Source organism: Parasteatoda tepidariorum, chromosome 9 (genome assembly GCF_982258835.1).
Source record: "Parasteatoda tepidariorum strain Cologne lab strain chromosome 9, Ptep-v5.0, whole genome shotgun sequence".
In the NCBI taxonomy this organism is placed as follows: domain Eukaryota; kingdom Metazoa; phylum Arthropoda; class Arachnida; order Araneae; family Theridiidae; genus Parasteatoda; species Parasteatoda tepidariorum.
Window position 1 is genome coordinate 79,043,085 of NC_141763.1, and position 22,320 is coordinate 79,065,404.

The 22,320-nt window shown below is 29.3% G+C and overlaps 2 protein-coding genes across 2 annotated transcripts in view; one reads left to right on the plus strand and one right to left on the minus strand.

Moving 5' to 3' along the window:
• Nucleotides 1-17,881, minus strand: part of LOC107443275 (glycine receptor subunit alpha-2) — a 113,766-nt gene extending 95,885 nt beyond the window's left edge. Inside the window, exon 1 of the mRNA XM_071186510.2 lies at nucleotides 17,697-17,881. The gene's annotated coding sequence lies outside the window, so the exon portion shown is untranslated. The remainder of the gene's footprint in view (nucleotides 1-17,696) is intronic.
• Nucleotides 8,982-13,111, plus strand: LOC147804265 (uncharacterized). The gene is made up of 3 exons (XM_087151481.1): nucleotides 8,982-9,080; nucleotides 9,275-9,876; nucleotides 12,910-13,111. Exons 1-3 carry the CDS (start codon nucleotides 8,982-8,984, stop codon nucleotides 13,109-13,111), a joined length of 903 nt encoding a protein of 300 aa, XP_087007607.1.
• Nucleotides 17,882-22,320: the final 4,439 nt, after the last annotated feature.

Sequence of the window (22,320 nt, forward strand, 5' to 3'; positions counted from 1 at the left end):
TTCGCCATAAAATTTGTTATCTTACTAATAAAATAACCATCTAGCGGTTGGAATATACACCCTTGCTCATGAGTAGCACTTATTTGAGATATGTGGTAAAAGTGGTAATAGGGTCGGAAAAAAGGTAAATTCTTATTAAAATGCTGGCTTTTATATCAAAGTTATAGGTTGGAAGCAAGGCAGTTTTAAGAATTTCTATAGCAAATAGCTCCAATAAAACATTTTCTTAGGCTCTGAATGGTTTTCAAGAAGGACTGTAAGGTACTCTCTCCAAAGTCTTAGACACGTTCGCTTGAAAGTTCAGGTCTGGAGATCTGGCTGTCCAATTCATAAGGAAACTATCTTAACTTAATAGAATATTATAAAGTTCTATATTTCTGTGCGTAAATATCAATTTAAATGGAATCAGTACCAAATGTTTCCTTGAAAAGTGTAGGTCTCAAAGAACTTATTGCTTTCAGTTTCGCCATTAACCCTTCTGTTTGTTCGATTATGTAACTACTGTTTGTTGCACCGCATGACATCAAGGAATGTTACGCGCACGTTTAAAAAATAGTAGTTATAACTTTTTAATAGTTTCTTATTTATATAACTAATGAAAAGGCACCCCGCCATAGAGTTAAGTTAACATGTCTTATATACTAGTGATTTGAAATTACATTTTTGTAGTGGTATATACACTACAATAACATTAATCTTATCGAGTTTCGTTATAACTTGCTACTTAAAAAAATTTGAAAATTCATTTAATTTTGAAATCCACTTTAATGTTAATTTAATATTACGCAAATTGCCAATGCTGATTTTCATTTATAAATAACCTTTTCATTTGCAAATTTTTAAAAGACCCTTTATTATTATACTTTTCTTTCCATTCCTATATTTTAAATAGATAAATTTTTAAAACTATTTTTGGTCGATTCATGGAAATACTTTCGTTTTTAAAAAAATACATTTTAGCCAATGGACTTGAATGTCTTCGCAACTTTAAATAGACATGAAACACCAGATTAAATTCCCTGAGCCAATTCTCATATTTCATGACATTATTTTTTTTTCAATTACTTAGTTTAGAATATATAATAGTAGGTACAGAGATCATAACTCTTCATTTTTGATGTTAGTTGTTAATGAAAAGTTATCTTCTTACATTATCAAAACAAGGGAAATTTTATTAAATAAACCATAAAAGCGAAAATAAAAGAGGTGATTAAACAACAACATACTTCTGTGCAACTAAAACAGAATACTTTCTTTCTGTTAATAAAATGATGCTTTTTATGAAATAAAGTTTAACCTAATTAAAAAAATTTGATTAATATAAATATAAAATATAAAGAGGAATATATAGAACATAAAAGAAAACCTTATTAAAATATTATAATTATGATATAATATTTTGATAATTAAGAAAATTTAATAATCTTTTCGTCCTACTGACCTTATAACATTTGTTTTTCACTTATGAACATAATAAGTTATTTAATTCTGCTAATTTAACAATATAAAGAGTTCTATATTTTTATAATAAAATGTTATTTTAAATAAATACTGAAAAAAAATGCATGGTCGAAATTACAAGAATATAATAACATTTACCATGTTTCTGGCTCTATCGGAACACCAGAAAGCTTGGTAATTTTAACCGAAGCGCTATGATTATAATTTTAAATTAAATTAACAATAAAATATGGTTCCATGAAATGTTATAAAATTCGAAAAACTTCTTAATTTTATAATGATATCTTAGAGCATGGCATAAAAACCATTTATAAAGTTGAATTTACTTTTAATTTTTTTTTTTTTTTACTAAATGTGTGGTAATAAGAACTATAATTTTAAAAAACTAGAATTTCTAGTAAATCGGTACGTCATGACTGGAAATATTATCAAATGAATACCATATGTTTTGATTTTTGTTACAAGAATTATGGTGTTTATTTTTGATTTTTTTAACCGGAAATATCATTAACATACAGTAAGGTACTTTTACCAGAATTTCTTTTCCCAGATTTTTTTTTTCATACTAAGATTGATTTATAACTACACTGTTTAAAAAAATTAGCTAAACCTTTAACCAGTATTTGGTGAAAAGTTTCTCATTATTCCAAAGTTTAGTTAAATGAAAGATGTTTTATTTAAGTTACACCATAAATTGCGTGGCGGGAGCAAGAAATACTTCCATTATGCAACTGACAGCACCAAAATTTGGTAAAAGACACAAAACTTTGTAGGTGACTGTAAACTGAAAGATATTTTCGTACGACGCCACGCTTTCTTTACAACTCGGTGTATCAAGACGACTAATGCATGCTTTTTAATTTTCCACTTATTTAGGTAGTTAAAGAATTTATTTGCATTAATTAAAGTTCATTTATCTTATGTTGCCTTTTTAAATTTGGTTGGCGGTATAAAGTGGTATAAGTCGTGAAATAGCCTATTTACGATTTCTCGTTTTGTTACGGTAAATAGCAACCTTGGCCAGAATTTGGGCTCTTTAAAAATACCGAATGATTGTGGAATATTCCTCTGCTTCTATAAAAGTTAAAAAAAAAGAAAGAAAATAGATATTTTCTTGAAAAACAACTACTTTTTGTGCAGCATTCCACTGGCATTTGTGCTAGTAAAAATACCAAAATATGGTAAAATTGAACTCCGTTTTATGTAGCCAGCAAATGAATAACAATATTTTGGTGCAACGTGGATATGAATTTTTAACAGTGTAGAGAGAAACTGATTATCAAAACATTCAATTAAAATTGCATTTAAAGGGTAGATTTCTTAATAAAAATTTCCACTAGATTTATCGACATTAATTTTGATACATCGTTTTTTTACTTTACATATTCTCTCATTCTTTAATAATATTATTATTGCATGTGCTTACTTATTTATCCCTTTAATATCTTTTAGTATCTTTTAAAATAAATTTATGAAAATATTAGTAAATTTATTTTATAATTTAATCTTGCTAGTAAGAGCAGGTTTTCAAATATTGGTTTAACTAACTTTCTTAACAATTTAAAACTAAAAGAATTAAGTTTCGAATTTAAAAAAGTACCACTAACACTTCATTTTATTCCATGATTTTCCTGTTTCTGCCAACTTTCCTTAATGACTCTTTCCTCACCTCACGATAATCGTAAAGAACCACAAGAAGACAAGAAGGATAATTGCACTTTGGTAATGAGAACAATTTAAAAACATGGCGACAACGAATGTTAAATCTTTCGTGAAACTTTGGAACTTTTGAGTGGGACTTGAAAATATATTAACGTTTAGCAACCTATCATGTCATTGCAATGTAAATTGAACTCAGTTAATTACCTAGAAATCGCTGTTGGTTAGAAGTTGTTTTACTTTCTGACTATTATCTTAAATTTGCTATGAAACTATGATACTCGTGTCACAGTTCTTTTATTTAACAATAATTTGGGAAATGACTTCTAAAAAATAAAAACCAAGAAAAGTTGCTAACACTCTAAAAAAGTTTTCTTAATGTAATATCTAAAATTCATAGACTTGTTATTTCTAATGACAGTCACCTATGACTAGCTTGCCAGCCATTGGCCTTTTGCGAATCAGTCCGAAAAGCGCTCTTTTCGTTTGACAAGAGAGCACCACAAGGGTGAAAGTACGTCTTGGATCAGAACTTCGCGAACAGGTGGCAGCACCACTAATTCGCGAGACCACTTTCTTAATTTAGTAATAAATTTCTAAGGGGAAGGAAATATTCTCCAAATCCCAGTGCCCACGGAAGGGGAGAGTGGGGTCAATTGTAAAATTTTTTATTTAACTATTTTTTACTAACAAAAAATACAATATATTATTAGTATTAATTGATAGACGAGTAAAATAGACTATCCTCTACTAGAAAAAAAATAAATACCTGATTTTAAATATTATTACATTAGTTATTAACAATTTTTGACAGTCGTGCACTTGTTACAATTGTCCCCACTTACGGGGTCAATTGTAACAGTTCATAAATTCAACTAAAACATAGTTAATTATACATATTATCATAGTTGTGATACATTTTTTATTGATCAAAATAGTAGTGATATTTCAGGAGTAAAAATAATAATGAGCAGAGACCTAAAGGGTTACACTTATAACTTTAAGGCGTTAAAAATTTTAATTTGTGCTGTGAAAGGCGACAAATAAAATAATGCACATGCAACATAATATAAATGATACAGGAAACTATTGGTGGTTCTTAAAGAGTTAAGTAATGGTTTGTAAACGTAAGATTATTTATTTTCAGCTGTTACAATCGTCCCTTTACTTATTGTTACAATCGTCCCCATGACGTCATTTCAGCTTCATTTGTTAAAAACAATGCTAGTTAACAAACAAAACAAATTTTTTTTATTGAAATGTTAATTAAGGTGTCCACTTACTTATTCGGTTACTAATTTTTATTTGTTTAAACAAAATTACTTTGTTACAATATAATATTCTAATACCAAAAAAAGTACTTGCGTGGCGTGAAAATATCTTTTGTGATGTAACTCTTTCAAAAGTACATAAAAATGGTTGCCATCAGGGATGTACATGTAGATTTATTAAATACACCTTGTGCGCCACCTAGGAACCAAATCTAGATCCCGACACTCGAAACTTTTGCTCTGTTACAATCGTACCCTGTTACAATTGACCCCACTCTTCCCTACTCATCAGCAACCTATCACAGGACTTTCGATTCCACAGATTTTACGAGTACGTGTATTACATGTACTCTGTACGTTTTAGTAAAGTCAAGGATCAAACCTCGTCCCCTCTGGACTGCTATCTGATTCTCTAACTACTGGGTAACCAGACCAATTCGTGGACCGAATTGAGTGCAATAAAAATATTTCAATGAGTAGGATAATTTTTAAAAAAAGACCATCAATGTTGGATAAAACTTAATTTAAATTCAATTAAATATTTTTTTAAGTAAAGAAGAAGGAAAAAACAAGATTGATAACTAATTGAACTAATTAGATTTTGTTTCAGATTCAGTTTCACACTGAGAAAAAAAGTGCTGTCAAAGCTAATCGAATATGCGAACAAATTTCAATTTCCTTCCTCTATGTGAACAATGATAAGCTCGATAATATTTACCATAGCTCTTCGGCAGTCATTTTATTAAAATTAGCAATAAAATATGGTTTTATAATATGAGATGAAATTTGATAATTCAGATACAATTTGGTAATTTTATCATGATACCTTAGATCATGGCATAAAATCAATTCGTTCCTTCAAGTTTACAATACAGTTTTGCATTTTTTACCAAATGTGTCGTAACAAGAACTATAACTCTAAAAATCAGACTTTTCGGTAAACCGTTACCATACGAATGGAAAAATTCACCAAACGAATCGTTTAAATGCCGTGTATTATGGTTTTCATAACCAGAATTGTGTTTTTTTTTATTACCAGAAACGTCATTATAATACGGTGATTTCAACAGAATTTTTTCCTCCGTGTACCAAGTGACATAACAAGACAAAAAAAAGCATATTTAAATAATATTACGGACAAATAAAATATATTACATTATCCTTCATTTTATATGAGTTTTTCACATTGTTAAAATTTCAAACCCATTGTCAAACCCAAGCTTTCCCATTGTTAAAATTTCAAACCCAAGCTTTCCCATTGTTAAAATTTCAAACCCAAGCTTTCCCATTGTTAAAATTTCAAACCCAAGCTTTCCCATTGTTAAAATTTCAAACCCAAACTTTCCCATTGTTAAAATTTCAAACCCATTGTCAAACCCAAGCTTTCCCATTGTTAAAATTTCAAACCCATTGTCAAACCCAAGCTTTCCCATTGTTAAACCCAAACTTCAAAAAAAGCATAAAAATTCATCCACTCTTTTAATGCAGTACATAATGATACGATTTATGTTAGGCGTGCATTGTTTGTTGCATATACTACAATATACAGATTATTGGTGACTTAATTAAATTAATCATGTTTTAGAAACTATACATACACGTTTTATATCTTGAAAGATTCTTTTAACACATTTCTTTATTGGATTTAAGTTAAAATATTAAATTTTAATGCGAGATAAACAAATTTAAATAGGTTAAATCAAGTGTATTTTTCAGGCTTTTACGTGCAATAAAAACCAATAAAAGTATAAGTTAGGTACGCTTTGTTGCTTCCATGTATCTTAGAATGTAATATTGATTTCTTAGGGTTATAAAAAACTATATTTTTCTGCACGCGTTGAAGTTCCTTGGCGAATTTAGATATGAGATCTCTAGAGAGATAAGAAATTTCAATTCATATATTTTTTTACAATTTTGCAATTCACGTAAAAAAAGGTTTAAAATAACTACCACGACTATGGCCAATATAAAAATATTTCATCATATTTAATTAGATAACTCGCATTCTTTTCAAGAGAGTTAAAAGTTTGTATTCATAATAAAAAGCTTAGAACTCGTTAATTTAAAAAAAAAAAAATTGCATTATACATAAACCAACAAGTCAAATAGATTAAAGGATATTTCTTTAAATTACTAGTTGTATTGAGGTTTAAAAAATGCTTTTAAGCAGTTTTAAATTCGTGAAAAATGTTGCAAATGGCAAAAAATATGGTGAATTAGTTCAATTCAGTCATCAATTCAATTTGATTAAGTATAATTAATTATCTTTATAATACCTTTTTATTTAGAATTTTTGCTTTCAAGATCAGATGCTTTACATTTAAGATAAATAAATTTTTAATATTCTGAAAATATATTTTTTTTAATAATTTTTTTAAAAATAGTTTAGTTTATCACTTTAGTATGCAAGTTATAAATTGAATGTGTTCTAAACTTTGTATATACATTTACATAGAGAGTTACATACATTTACAGATTAAAATATAACTAATTTAAATAAAAAATATAGAAAACATTACAACCAGTCTTCAAACTATTGAACTGTTTTGAAGTACTCCATAACGAACAAAATTTCTATTTATATTTCAGAAGTATTTTCTATCAGCCTATGTTATTTAGAAGGTTTGTTAAGTAATCATTTACATTCCATTATTTAATTGCGTTGTCTACATTAAATCTGTGGTTGATTTGAATTTTTGTCGCAGCTTTTGCAACCTGTTTGGTTTTTAGTTTAGAAATTCTTGCCAACAGAGAGGCTTTGAAATTCCTTCACCGTTCTGAAATTATTGTCATTTTTATTTTAATGACCAGGAGGTGGACTTGCTTGCGGAAAAGAGAAATGTTGTTGTTGTTGTTTCTAATGCCACTTGCCACAAGGGCAAGCCTGCTTGGTGAAACCGAGCAAATTTAAGACAGAGTGTGCATTTCTTGTTTTTCAGTGGCGCCATCAATGGCCAAGAATTCGACTTCTGCCACACCATACGTCGAACCCATTCATGCATCCACAGATCGTAATTCTGACCTGAATCAGAGAACGATTGATCTCCAATCCAGTACCCCCAGAGGTATTGATTTGTTATGGGAACATGGAGGACTCGACAGATCGACACGACAGACACGACTCGACCGGCTACTCGACAGATTTAACGTGCATCAGTCACTTTACTATACGGGGAGTCTTCGGCCGGCGGGATTCGATCTCACGAACTCTCGGACATGGGCCCAGTGCCCTATCGACCAGGCTATCCCGGCCTGAGTGCTATTCATTCCTTCTAATACTTCTCGTGGGAGTCGCGATGGCTCAAGCGTTCGCCTTCCAATGAGGTGAGCCGGATTCGATTCACAGCGATGGCTGGTATATACGAGTACTCATCCGGCTTGCAACGACCACAGTGCGGACGTGGAATATCCTCAGTGGTTGAGGGATCATGGGTTAGAGTTCCTTTGCCATCAGGGTAACCGTGTTGGGTCTCCATGTAACGCAAATGGGGGTTAGTTCCATCTGAAAGTCTTCCACGAGGTCAAAATTTTCTCAATATTTGATCCAAGAGTTTCCTTGTCTTCTGAATCAGGATCAAAATTACAAAGCTACGGAGTTGAACATTAGTAGTCGTAAAGTTCTTTAGTTCTTCTCCCTAAACCTGGAAAGGATTTACACCAACCTGAAAACTATCGTCCCATTTCTCTTCTTCCGGTTTGGGGGAAAATGTTGGATAAATTAATAACAAATCGATTAGTCTTTCACCTTGAATCTAATAACATTCTACATGCAGATCAACACGGTTTTCGGAGATGTAGATCGACTATCACAGCTATGAAGTCCTTACTTGAGAAAACTAAGAAAATAAAGGATAATGAACATCACGCACTGGGTATTTCCCTTGACATCAAAGGTGCCTTTGATAGCGTCCTATGGAACAAAATTATAGAAGAATTAAATTCCTGCAACTGCTCCTATGACTTAGTTAAGTTGATTTCAAGTTTTTTGGACAACAGAAGGATCCTGTTTGATATCCAGAATGAGAAGTTGGAGAGACCTCTAGCAAGAGGAGTCCCACAGGGTTCAAGTCTGGGACCGATCTTATGGCTACTTATAGCGAACACTCTTTTAAATATGAAAAGGGAATCTAATGAGCAAATAATCGCATACGCTGATGACTTCCTTTTACTTCTCAACGGAACATTTCTTGATAGACTTGGACCCCAAGCCACTATGATTTTGACGAAATTTGAAAATTGGGCTACGTCCCACAATCTTCAATTCAGTACCAAGAAAACTGTCGCGATTGTATTTTCCAAAGCCAATCGGGTCTCAAGACGACCAACTATAAAACTCTGCGGGGCTAACATTGCAACGAGGGAAACCATAGATTATTTGGGATTTAGATTGCATTATCAGCTTTCCTGGTTGCCTCACCTTGACTTTATCTATAGCAAAGTTACTAAATTTCAAGCTAAACTAAATAGAATCTCTGGGGTCGACTGGGGGTTTGCCCTGATGTTCGGAAATTCATCTACCTAAACAGCAACTTATATGGAGCAGAAATTTGGTTTTCCCAACAGGTAAGAATCATTAATAGATTGAAAAAAATGGAAAGAACTTCTTTACTATCTATCACTAAGGCATACAAGACTGCATCTACTGACTCTCTCCAAGTACTTGCTGGAACAATTCCTCTAGATATGGCAGTAAACATAGAAGCTCAACTTAATAATATTTTTCAACATGAAGAAGAACATATAATCTATAAACCAAATCTACACCTTATACTTATCATCCGGCTGAAGAAATTTTACTTAAATATCAACTGCATTTACCTACTTATAAAGGACTAGAATTATTTACAGATGGATCAAAAATTTTAGTTAACAATGAATTTAAGACAGGATGCGCTTTCGTGGCCTATCTGGAGGGAGAACCTGTTGAAAGAAAAACCTTTCGCATCTCTGATCACGTTTCCGTGTTTAAGGCTGAATTATGGGCCATTCTCCAGTCGATTCGTTGGATTAAAGATCAAAGAATTACAGACAATATCTCAATTTATACGGATTCCCTGTCTAGCCTGCAAGCTTTGGAAAACAGCAACTCTAAAGAGTATTTAGTCCACTTAATAAAACAAGAATTCACAATTAATATCGCTTTACATTGGATAAAAGCACATGCAGGCCATAAGGGCAACGAAGAAGCTGATAGGTTAGCCAAATTAGCCTGTGAGAGATCAACGGTCGACCTGTTTGAAGATCCTAGCAGGCGGACTGCAAGAAAAACTTTGGAACGCGAAAAAGTGATTGAATGGCAGGAGAGATGGAGTGACAGCTTCACAAAGGAAAGACACACATTCGAGCTCCTCCCGAAAGTTCAAACGAGGAAAATCATGGGGAATTTCTTTCTAAATCAATTCCTAACTAATCACGGCTGTCATGGACAACATCAAGCCAGGTTTTTTGGGGGAGCTCAGCTGTGCAGTACCTGTCAGCTTGTTGAGTATTGGGAACATATTTTAATCCAGTGTACAAATTTTAAGCACATTAGAGAGAAATTTTTTTCATTCAAAAACCACCTACGAGTTTATAAAGCAGCATTGGTCAAACCCTAAATTAAAAAAGGGAATAGAGGAAATAATAAGAAAATTGTTTAGTAACAAGGCACCTCCCTGAATCCTGATGGCCTTTTGCTGCCTCTTGTTAGGAAAAATACATCTAAATCACGGCTTATTAATTTACCTGTTATGGTTTGATTATTACTTGAATTTTCTCTTAAAATGTTTTTTTTGGAGCTTTAATCTCATGCTTTGTAAATCTCTGCCCCTATGTGATTCCTCATTTTGAAAATTTTAATCACTTGTGTTCCTAGAGTTTTTATATATGGTATATACATGTCCTTTCTGTTTAAAAAAAATAATAATAATTACTGGAATTTGATAACTTTAGTACTGTTGTGCCAGCCATAATTATTTTCTGAGCTACAAACATCCTACATTTTCCATGTGAAATTGTTTACTTTTATTAACTTTGCACCCCTACTGAAGATGCGACGTCAATATCTCTTCTGATTGTTACTGTTTATTTTCTTTGTAATGTTTGTTTCCTTAGTTTATTTCTAAGTAGCACTGTTTTCTGGATTTCATATTTAATATTCCACCTATTTGTTAAAACTCTAATTTGAAAATTTTGAATATGTTTGCTTACGTAATTGAACTGTTACGCTCACTTCGAACTTTCGGAGTGCCCCCGGATGCCCCCTTACGGGGGAGGGACAGGCTTAAGCTTGTTATTAGTAGTCGTAAACCAGAAAATTGGTTCGGCTGTTCAGCGACGGTTGTAAAATACCTCTCGTGGACTCTATGTACCTAAAATGTTTTCGATCCACAGGGGTAAAGCAAACGCTGCGTGGAGAGTTCCTGCCGTACACGATTGGTGCATTGGAAATTGTCCGGTTTTGTCTACAATTTGAAAGAATGTCGACGACAGGGAAAATGCCTATTCACCTTGCCTTTTATCTTGTCCTGAGTCTCCTGCTCATATATACAGCTCCTGTGCTGTAGAGTTGGGAGGACTAGTGGATCTGTTAGAGTGACATGGAGCTGATCTAGCGTTCTTGGATCAAGGGAACATGAAACAACAACAGCATCTTTTCTGAGCACATATTTTGACGACAAAAATAAATCTGTAACTGATGTATTGCAAACAAAGTGGTAACCGAACCTCAAAATGTAAATTAGCTTCGCTGCAATATCCTTTTAAAACTATTTCTGTGATACTGTCTTGGAAATATAAAATTGTAGTATAAAAAAAAAATAATAAATAAATAAAATTAAAAAAAAATCTTTTGAGAATGCTTTATTATATGTTTTAGTCATTTAGTCAAATGTGCCAGATGTTGTATAAAAATATTAATGACATAATTATTTATTGGTATTATTAGAATTTAGTCAGATGTTGTATAACAACACTTATTGCATAATAAACAGAAATGTATAATAAAAACCTTTTTGGAACTTAAATGGTTAAATAGTTGCAACTTTTACCTGCAGCTCAGTAACCGTTGGTAGAGTACATTTAGGTGGGAAGATACTTAGAACTAATTTATTTAAGTAATAAAGTACGAAATATTAAGTTACAGAGATTATGTACTGATAATTTATAATCCCTTCCTGGAGTTTGCTTCGAATTATATATTTTTTTTAATAAATAGATGGTGGTGAAATATTTTTAGTAAATTGTGTTTGGATTGTTTTCTCTATGCGTTTCAGAAATTTAAAGGAATTAATAAAGGATAATTTTACATTGTAAAGAGCAAATAAAAACATTTTATGAATTCTTTTACATTAATTTATTTTTGGTTATGCTTCAAGTTGTGCTGGACAAAATCTCTAGCTCTCAAATATGCTGACTTACAGCTACGGCTAATTTTATATTTAAATTGTAATCAGTAAAAAGGAAAATTTAAACTTTTCCTTAATTTATCATCTTTCTTTTTTACTGTTGTCAATTATTAAATTCTGAAATAATCCATTTGCTATGATGAATCATTTCTCATGAATTTGACTAGACTAGGAAAAATAATTTCTTTTGTGTTCGAATGCTTTTTCCGTTTTATTCTCTTCTTTTATTCTTTTCTAAAGGGAATATTATGTATAGAAGAAGAATAGAATGAATAGTTTGGTCAGAATGAAAAGAGCTTCCAATCATCAGAGATGTGTTTTGGTTAAGATTTACTATTCACTCTATGGGATCAAAAAAATACCCGATTGCCTTTCATTTAAAATGGCAATAGTTTACAAAAATCACTTAATAAATCTTGTATAGGTTAAAAAACAATTAAAAGTTTAATATGAAAGAACAATACCATCACTTCTGACGTAACATTTAAAGAATTTAAATACACAATAAATTTAGTTTAAAGAATGGAACAATTTTTATGATTCTTATTAAAATAATTGTGTCATAATAATCTTCCTCCTTTTTTATTAAGATTCATGATTTGAAAAAAAAAACAATTAAAAGTTTAATATGAAGGAACAATTCAAAGACTGCGGATATAACATTTACGGAATTTAAATACATAATAAATTTGGTTTAAAAAATTTATCAATATTTATGATTCTTATTAAAATAATAATGTAATAATAATCTTATTCCCTTTTTTATTTATATTCAGGACTAGCAGAGAAAGAAATCTTAAAAACTGGCTGTTATGCTCGTACTGCAATACGCAGCTCTCGTAAAAATTTGTCTTTAGTTTTTATGAAACATTTCTCAACCTATAAAAGTTAATAAAAAATAAAGCAAATCTAAATAACACTAAAATCTATTTATTAAAGAACAATAAAATACATAATTATCGGTATTTTTAACTGAGTAATTCATGTTTAAAGTCTACAAACAATACGTTCGTAATATTGGCATTGTCTGGAATGTTAAGTTATTGGAGATTTTTTAAGTAAATTAAAGATTATTGTCCATTTAGTTCTTGTAAGAGCTGTTGTTGTTGCTGTTGTTTATCCCCTTGGTCTAGAGCCCTAGACCAAGTTCAGAAGATCATGTCGCATCAGCAAGTCATGGACAGTCTCTCCATCACTCATCAGTTGCCTCACAGAGGCACCCATGCAATCCAAAAGATGAGATGGAGAAACGATTGCCGAGCAATGAGAATAGGCATAAGTCTTTTCTTTCGCTCTGAAGGTCAAACACTTTATATGGCAGGTTCTAAGTCTTGACAAAGCTGTTTGAGCAAATCTAGGATTTGCTCAAACTTCTGTCTTCTGAGCTGTTGTCTTCTTATGATAAGTAGTGGCAAACATTTATATTAAGTTATTTTTTAAATGGAATATATCTGAATTATATTTGAAAATTAGCATAACTTTTTAGCTATTTCTTTTCTTTAGAATCGATACTTACGAAATAAATGCGTTAAATTTGTTAACACTTTTAATAAAGAAAATAAAAATATTTTTTTCTCATGGATTCAAAAATTTATTCAGCAGTTTTGACTTTGTTGGAAAGATAATTTTTGAACAATGTTCCAGTAATGATAATTCTGTATCATTCCAGAAAAGAGTTTTTCTTAAAATAAAATCATATATTTTTGTTTACTTGTTTATTGATTTTTTTTTTAAATTTTTTTACGGCTACTCATGGCAAGGTTTTTAACTATTTAAATGTTTTTCAATAATTTTGAAATGACTAATATCGCATATTTATAACTATTTTTATTTTTTTTCTAAATATGTTTTTGAACATCTTCATCTAAACTAATAATTTGATAAATTTTAAATTAATAACCTGATTAGTGGTTGCATGGCCAACAACTGAACTGTATGCAAAATAGTAGGGGAGAGTGGGGTCAAATGTAACAGTGTACGATTGTAACAGAGCAAAAATTTCGAGTGTCGGGTTCTAGATTTGGTTCCTAGGTGGCGCACAAGGTGCATTTAACAAATCTACATGTACACCCCTGGTGGCAACCATTTTTATGCACTTTTGAAAGAGTTACATCGCAAAAGATATTTTCACGCCACGCAAGTACTTTTTTTGGTATTAGAATACTATATTGTAACAAAGTAGTTTTGTTTAAACAAATAAAAATTAGTAACCGAATATGTAGATGGACACCTTAATTAACATTTCAATAAAAAAAGATTAGTTTTGCTAATTAATTAGCATTGTTTTTAACAAATGAAGCTGAAATGGCGTCTTGGGGACAATTGTAACAATAAGTAAAGGGACGATTGTAACAGTTGAAAATAAATAATCTTATGTTTACAAACCATTACTTAACTCTTTAAGAACCACCAATAGTTTCCTATAGCATTTATATTATGTTGCATGTGCATTATTTTATTTGTCGCCTTTCACAGAATAAATTAAAATTTTTAACCCCTTAAAGTTAAAAGTTTAACCCTTTAAGTCTCTGCTCATTATTATTTTTACTCCTAAAATATCACTACTATTTTGATCAATAAAAAAATATATCACAACTATGATAATATGTATTAGTTGAATTTATGAACTATGTTTTAGTTGAATTTATGAACTGTTACAATTGACCCCGTAAGTGGGGACAATTGTAACAAGTGCACGACTGTCAAAAATTGTTAATAACTAATATAATAATATTTAAAATCAGGTATTTATTTTTCTTCTAGTAGGGGATAGTCTACTTTACACGTCTGTCAATAAATACTAATAATGTATTGGATTTTTTGTTAGTTAAAAATAGTTAAGTAAAAAATGTTACAATTGACCCCACTCTCCCCTACACAGTAAAAAGTTTCCGTGGATTTTAACAGCAAAAATGGCTGCAATTACTTCACTCTTAAGTAAAACATCACAGATAACTCTTACACAGTAAAAAAATTAGTTGCATATTTTTTTTTTGCGTTGAGGTGAACTATTTTTTTTCATTAGATTTCATGTATTCACATTTTTTTTCTTTGACACTCTTGTAGTTATTTTGAATTATTTACTCATTTTTGAGAGTGTTTTTTTACTGTCAACATATATTTTAATGTGCTTTATAATCAATTTAATTGCTTCATTGCAAAAATATTTCATTAAAAACAAACTCATTTTTAGTGATATACTCGCATTAACTACAGACATTCGATATTTTGTCAATTTTTATTAATTTTTTGAGCGATAACTACATATCAGTACACTAAAATTTATTTTCCTCATATTTCAAAATGTATTTGTAACAGATTAATCTTTTAGTTACAAATAAAATTTTTAGCAATGAACTGTAGTTATAGAAAATTGACAAAAAATGAATTGTTTGACATAATTAGTGCAAATATATCGCTAAAAGTGTTCTTTTTTTATAAAATGAAATGTGTTTGCAATAAAGCTATTATATTCATTATAAAGCCCATGAAAAAATGTGTTGTTAATAAGCAAATGCGTTAAAAAATAATGAAAAAAATTATAACAGGGAAAAATTAAATAAAAATGTGATTACATGCACTGTAAAACTTCTCAACGCCAAAAATAGTGGTGACTACTTATTTACAGTGTTGGGTTGGAATTTTTTCTGCACCAAGAACCAAAATTAATTCATCTCAACACTAAAATTAGTGGTGACTACTTATTTACAGTGTTGGGCCTAGGATTTTTCTGCACCAAGAACCAAAATTTGTTCCTGGTATAGTGAAACATCTAAAATGTTCTTTCACACTACATGAAATGAAGCAACCACCAACATGTTTCTCATTCAGTAACTCTACACTTTACGATACATATATATATAGCCCCTAATGCTATTATTACGATACAATATATTGCAAGATTTAGTAACAACATTCAATATAGATTAAATTATAGTAATATGTATTTTTTTATAACTGTTGATTTACGGCGATTTTGAGGTAATTATTACAGTAAAAATTACGATATATATCAGTTTCTTTCTGTAACATGCTCCGGTAAGAATGAATTTTATAGTAAGAAAATACAGGAACTCTGAATGACGGTATTTCTTACAAATTTGAGAAATGTGGTAAAATTTAGTAATTTTATCATACCGAAAAGTGGCGCCATCTATGGTCAAGAATTCGACTTCTGCCACACCGTACGTCTCACCCGTTTATAGGGCGGACCCATTCATTCATCCACAGATCGTAATTTTGACTTGAATCAGAGAACGATCGATCTACAATCCAGTGCCCCCAGAGGTATTGGTTTGTTATGGGAACATGGAGGATTTTTGCAACTCGACAGATTCAACGTGCATCAGTCACTTTACTGCACGTTGAATCTTCGGCCGGTGGGGTTCGAACCCACGAACTCTCGGACATGAGCCCAGCGCCCTACCGACCAGGCTATCCCGGCCCCTCTAAATGTGTGGTAAAAATAACCATAAATTTAATTTTCTTCTATTTTTTACTAAATTTGTGATAATAAGAACTATAATTTTAAAAACGAGAATTTCCGGTAACGTTACTATATGAATGAATAAATTACCAAATGAATAGTTTAAATACCGTATATTTTGGTTTTATTAACCAGATTTATGTTTTTTTTTATCAGATATGTCAAAACTGTACAGAACCGTATTTTTACCAGGAGTTTTGTCTCCATGTATGAATTTAGACGCAGATGAATGTACCAGATATAATTAAGATTTTGCAATATTTGATTGATTATAATCAGGTTTATAAATATGAAGGCACTACATATTTCAAAAGTTTAAATAAATAAAATAAAAACATGAACAGATAATAATATTTAAGGACAATTTTTTTTTAAATCACGTAACTCTCGATCAAAGGAAACTTTTTTTAGCTTATTCAGATTCGGAATTTCAACTCAACATGGTCAATAAATATAGCATAATCAACAATTTCATGCGAAAAGGGAACAATAATTCTTCAATGAAAGATGCTAAGTTTTTCACATTTGCTTTATGAATATGGAATTAATTCATCATTCAAATCAATAATTTCATTTAAACAGCAGTTTTCATAAGTAGAAAAAAACATTTATTATATAAATATTTTACGAATCACATTATAAATGTTTATAAAGTTCTCTGGTAAACACGTATGAAGTTTGATTAAAGATACATATTCTTTCATAGAGATATATTACATAGATATAAAAAAAATATAACACTTTAATTAACGCTTTGAGAGGCAGGGTAATTAAAAAAAAGCAGAATTGTCAAAATAGTTTTAGTTTAGCTCTAGTAAAACAATTTATATAAATGAATTTTGAAATTATTTACTTTAATTTGTTGTTGGTTAGCATTGAACATCAAGCTCTTTCTAAGAGTGAATGAGATAAACAAACTAGACATTTTTCAACAGTTAATTTGGCAGCACTTTAAGCATTTATTTATTTTTTCTTTATATTTTTGTGATATAGAGATAAATAATGATTGCAAAGGAGCAAAATAAAAACGAAATAAAATATTATTTTATATGGTTTTTTGGATGATAAGAAATATGTTTAATATAATGAAAGATTGCATCTGATGAGTTAAATATATTAATATTAATTAGCATATTATTTTAATACTGGCACTAATTGTCTTGATTAATCTTAATGTATTTTCTATGCGCAAAATAATTTAAGTTGGATTTTACAATATATAATTGGATTTCACATGTACATCTTTAGTATAAAAAATTTATTATTAGTAAATGTAATTAAATTGATTTCCCAACGCAATAAATATATTATTAATTTTAATTCAATGTCAATTCCTTTAGGAAATCTTTTTTAAATTTTATTTTCGCATAAAAGTTTGTAACAAAATGACTTGATACAAATTATTTTTAGAATCAGTAACTTAAAGTAACTTACTGCTTTGAATATCCAACAAAAATTGCAAAAAAATGCGCTTTCATTAAATTGTGCTGAAACTAGTCCTCACACATTTCAGCTAAAATTGGAAATCTGGATTGGTACTTAAATTCAGAATCTTTCAGTGCTCGTCCCAATAGAGTCTGCGTTTGTCAACTTCTCCTAAGAGTCAATAGAACAAGTGTGAATTACTTTTTTGTTGACTACTTTGTTTTCAGCTTGAGGGCGCTGTCATCACGTTTGAAATTTTTTTTCACTCGCAAAAGATATCGTTTTAAAATTAAAATATTATTTTTAACATTTGTAACTTACCAAGAAATTAAAAGTTTTATTAATATCATTAAATTATACGTTGTTATACACGAAGAATTTATTAATTTCATTGTGTGGGGGAGAATAAAAAAAAATACAAAATTATAAAACAATATGAGGAGAGTTCGAACAATAAGAATTAATAGAGCAATAAAATAATAACAACAAAAAAAACAGAATCAGTTATTAAATAAAAAAGTGAAATTAAAAAAGAACGCAGTAAAATAAATACATACGAATTCCTCTTTTTGTCTATTTCGTTACATTTTATGTAATTCTTCAGTAAAAGTCTAAAATGTATAAAACATTAGTTTGATTTAGCTTATTTATTTTATGAATAAATTAGATAAATTGTTGGAATAATAATTAGAAAGTTAGGATAGCAGTTTAAGGAGACATTTAATACTTAATATGTTTAATATTAAGCAAATCAAGAAATAAACACAAAAAGTTGTTTTAGTAATTTTTTCCATAAAGTTTGAAGTTTTTTAGGTTTCTTTCATTGAGATATATTATAATTTGCTAAAAGTTTGAATTAAAATTTAAAAAGTTTGGAAATAAAGTTTGGAACATAAAATTACATTTGGTATCCCCAAATGTATTCAAACTCAAAAAAAATCTATTTATGAAACGAAATTTCTTTAAAAGAAAAAAAATCACCCAATATTAAAAGTATCACCAGAAAAAGACTAATATTCTCTATTTTTTCAATTTCAATTAACGTTTTCTACTTTTTTCAAAATCTGTTTGAAAGTCAATTAATATATCTTATAATAAGCAATTTTAAAATTACGAAGAAAAGAAAGCTACTAAATTTTTATTCCGTGCATAATTTTAAAAATTTATTTACTTTTTTCTTATTCCTTGCATACTTTCCTTAAAAACAACTCACTTCATGTAGCTTTCAGAAATTGAATTAAAAATATTGGTAACATTTCTTAACGATTACAAACAAATACTTGATTTACTTTCAAATCACTTAAAAATAGTGAATGCTTTTCTAATAAATTAAGAAATTAACTATTTACTATGAAAGAAAAAAAAAGGAAAAATATATCTAAATAAAGTTATTCTTTAAGTGAGAACCTTCAATTTACAGAATTCAAAACAATTTTTTTTGCCGCAATTTATAATTTTTTTCAATTTCATAATTCGATAACAAATAAAATCCAAAAACTCTTTGTTATTTTAGTCCTTGCTTGATGGTAAAATATTTATTTTCAAAATGAATGTAAAAAAAAGTATAAACAGTTTAAACAGTAATATACAGTGTGCATGAAAAATAAACCATTCTGAATAACTTTTGATGCAATGTTTAGATTTTATTTGATTTTAATTCAAACTTAATGGCTAAAAAATAAATACAGACGATATTTTAAGTTACGAAATCAAACGCAAAAATGTATACTTTCTCAGAAGAAACATGCCTTTACAAACATACCTCTGAATAAACATAATTTTAAATATCTAATGTTTTTGAAATTCAATTTCTCAGGAACTATTCGACCGATTTAGCTCAAATTTTGTATTTTGCTATACAAAATTGCATTCTTTAAAATGATGCAAAATTTGTATGTCTTACAATTAATGGATAAACAAATTTTATAATTGTGAGTATTTTTTTCAATTTTCTTACAAAGTTCTCGAGATATAGCGAAATACGCGAAAAGTAAAATTAACATTAAGTGTTTTAAACTTTTTGGCGCTCTCTTGAAAAAGGACTAAAGTTCAGCATGAAATGATACATGATTTCAATTAACACATTATTTTAAACTATAGTTTTCGTTTGTTTTTCTATAGTTTGTTTAAAGTAAGAACTCCTCTGGCCATTCGTCTGGATCCGTGGCGGTAACTATGGTAACGAGGTATAAATATTTCAAGCTCTATGTGAACACCAAAAGGCTCGGTAATTTTTAACTAAATGCTTCGGTAATGACTTTGGCCAAATTAATATTGAAATGGAGTTTTATAATAAATGATAAAATTTGTAATTGTAGTAAAAGTCGGTAGTTTAACCATGATACGTGACTTAAAAACTATTTATTCTGTTAAATTTACCATTCAGTTTCGTATCTTTTACTAAATATGAAGTAAAAAGAACTATAATTTTGAATACTGGAATTTCCGGTAAATTGTTACTAAATGATTGGTTTAAATATTTTGGTTTTTATTAACCGTATTATGATTTTTCTTTTAACCAGAAATATCATTACCATGCAGTACGGTAATTTTTTCAGAATTTTTTTTCTCTGTATGTTTTTGAATTAAAATATAAAAGGTTTATTTAGTGTTAAAGCACATAAACATTGTAAACTAAGCTCTACTAGTACTTTGTTCCAAACAATACGAAACTAAGTAATAAGACATTTAAGGAGTCCGCCTTTCTTGGCTATCTCATTACAAGGTTGTGAAGGTGAACGAAAATACGGGACATACTATGTTTTGGTAGCTTGTTTGCTGCCAATGGGAAATATTAAGCAATTAATAACATAATAACTGAATTAGCTTTAAACTAATTTGCTGGCCTAATAAAAAATTGGGTTGTATATTTCTCTATATAAGTAACGTGAAAAAATATTTGTCCTAATGTCATTATGGTCTGAGCATTCTCATTAAAAAATATATATAATATTTTCATTTAAAGATCTAGATATCTTTGGTTATCATCAAAATGAATATCATTGAAAAGTATTGCGACAGTTAACTGGTCTAAAATTCATTCTTATATTTTATAAGCTTTTATTACCTTATAACTTAATATTCTTAACCTATTTTATAAAATTTTTTAGAAAAAAATTGAGTTGAAACATATTTTGTCACTATACTCTTCCGGTTGGTAAAAAATAGAAGATGAAATAATTATTTTAAAATAAGTTCCTATGAATTGAATAAGAAACATCCGCACAAGAAACTTTAAAAAGCACAATTTTAATGTTTTTGTGCATTTTAATGATATTAATATGACATTAGGTCATTTTGTGAAAAATAAAAAAACAAATGCCAAAATATTTTTAAATTTTTAATTTTCATACGATTAAATATTTATAAATGCTATTTGAAACATGTCTATAGCTAAAAGGTTTCTGTAAACAAAGCTTTCATCTAATTTTGGAATATTTTAGTTAAATGAAATTTTTTCGCATGAATGGCGTTAATTTTGGATGAAATTTTTAATAGTTAAACAAATTAATTCCTTATTTTATTATTAAGCTATTATTTTTTTAATATTTCTTTATTTACAAGCTAATTCTAGATTTGATAAGTTCTTGAGTTTACTTTAAATTTTTCAATTGTTATGAGACTCGATATTCCTAAGAAAGTTTATCATATTTTTCCTCAAATTAAAAAAAAAGCAACAATCTATTATTAGAAACATTTCAATCTTGATTATCATTCAAAATTAAATACTAAATACTAAAATTGCTGTTTCCTTATTACATCATTGGAACCCCCTCGTGAAACATAAGCTAATTATGTTCCAGTCATTGAAAACTGCTTGAAAAATTTCTGTCTTATCTCATTTTTATAAAATATGAAACTTTTTTTTTAAAGAAATTCTAGCAATAATGATGACAAACATGGTTTATTGCTAAAGAGGAACGCTATAATGTTAGATATTGTGACATATGATTTTATGGTAATAATCAAACTCCGCAGACACCATTTCAGGCTTACTTATTTTTAATTAAAATACTGGGTAAAAATATACTTGAAAGAGCCCCTTGGCGAAATTGGTGACTTATGTTTGGCGCCATTCCTGTTTGCGGGGAACACAGTGGTAACAGGAATGGCGGCCAAAACATAATGATATTTCAATAAAACATTGGAAAATTTCAACAAAACATCGGCCAAAACTTTATAAAATTGCAATGCACCCAATATAAGAAAAAGTAATAAACCCAATAAAATCCATTTTGAATCAAACCAAAAATTAATGGAGTAAGCAGGGAAAGAAAAGGAAAAAAACAACTCCCATAAACAGGATATCTATATCTATTACTAATTAAACCTGTCTTGCAAAAACACATTTCTTTTATTTTATTGCTTTTTATTACTTTTTCCTGCTTTTATTGTTTCTTTGAATATCTTAATTAAACCTTTATTCATACACCAGTCAATCACTGCTTTTTTTCTATTGTTATTCAAATCGTACAGAAACTTAAGATTTATCTTATTTACTGTAATAATTTTTAGGAACAGAAGCAAAAGTAGCCTTAGCAGCTGGTATCCAACGTAGAACTAACGGACCTCTGAAATTACATATACCGTTGAAAATTTAAAAATAACGCTAAAATCTAAACCAATCAGAATC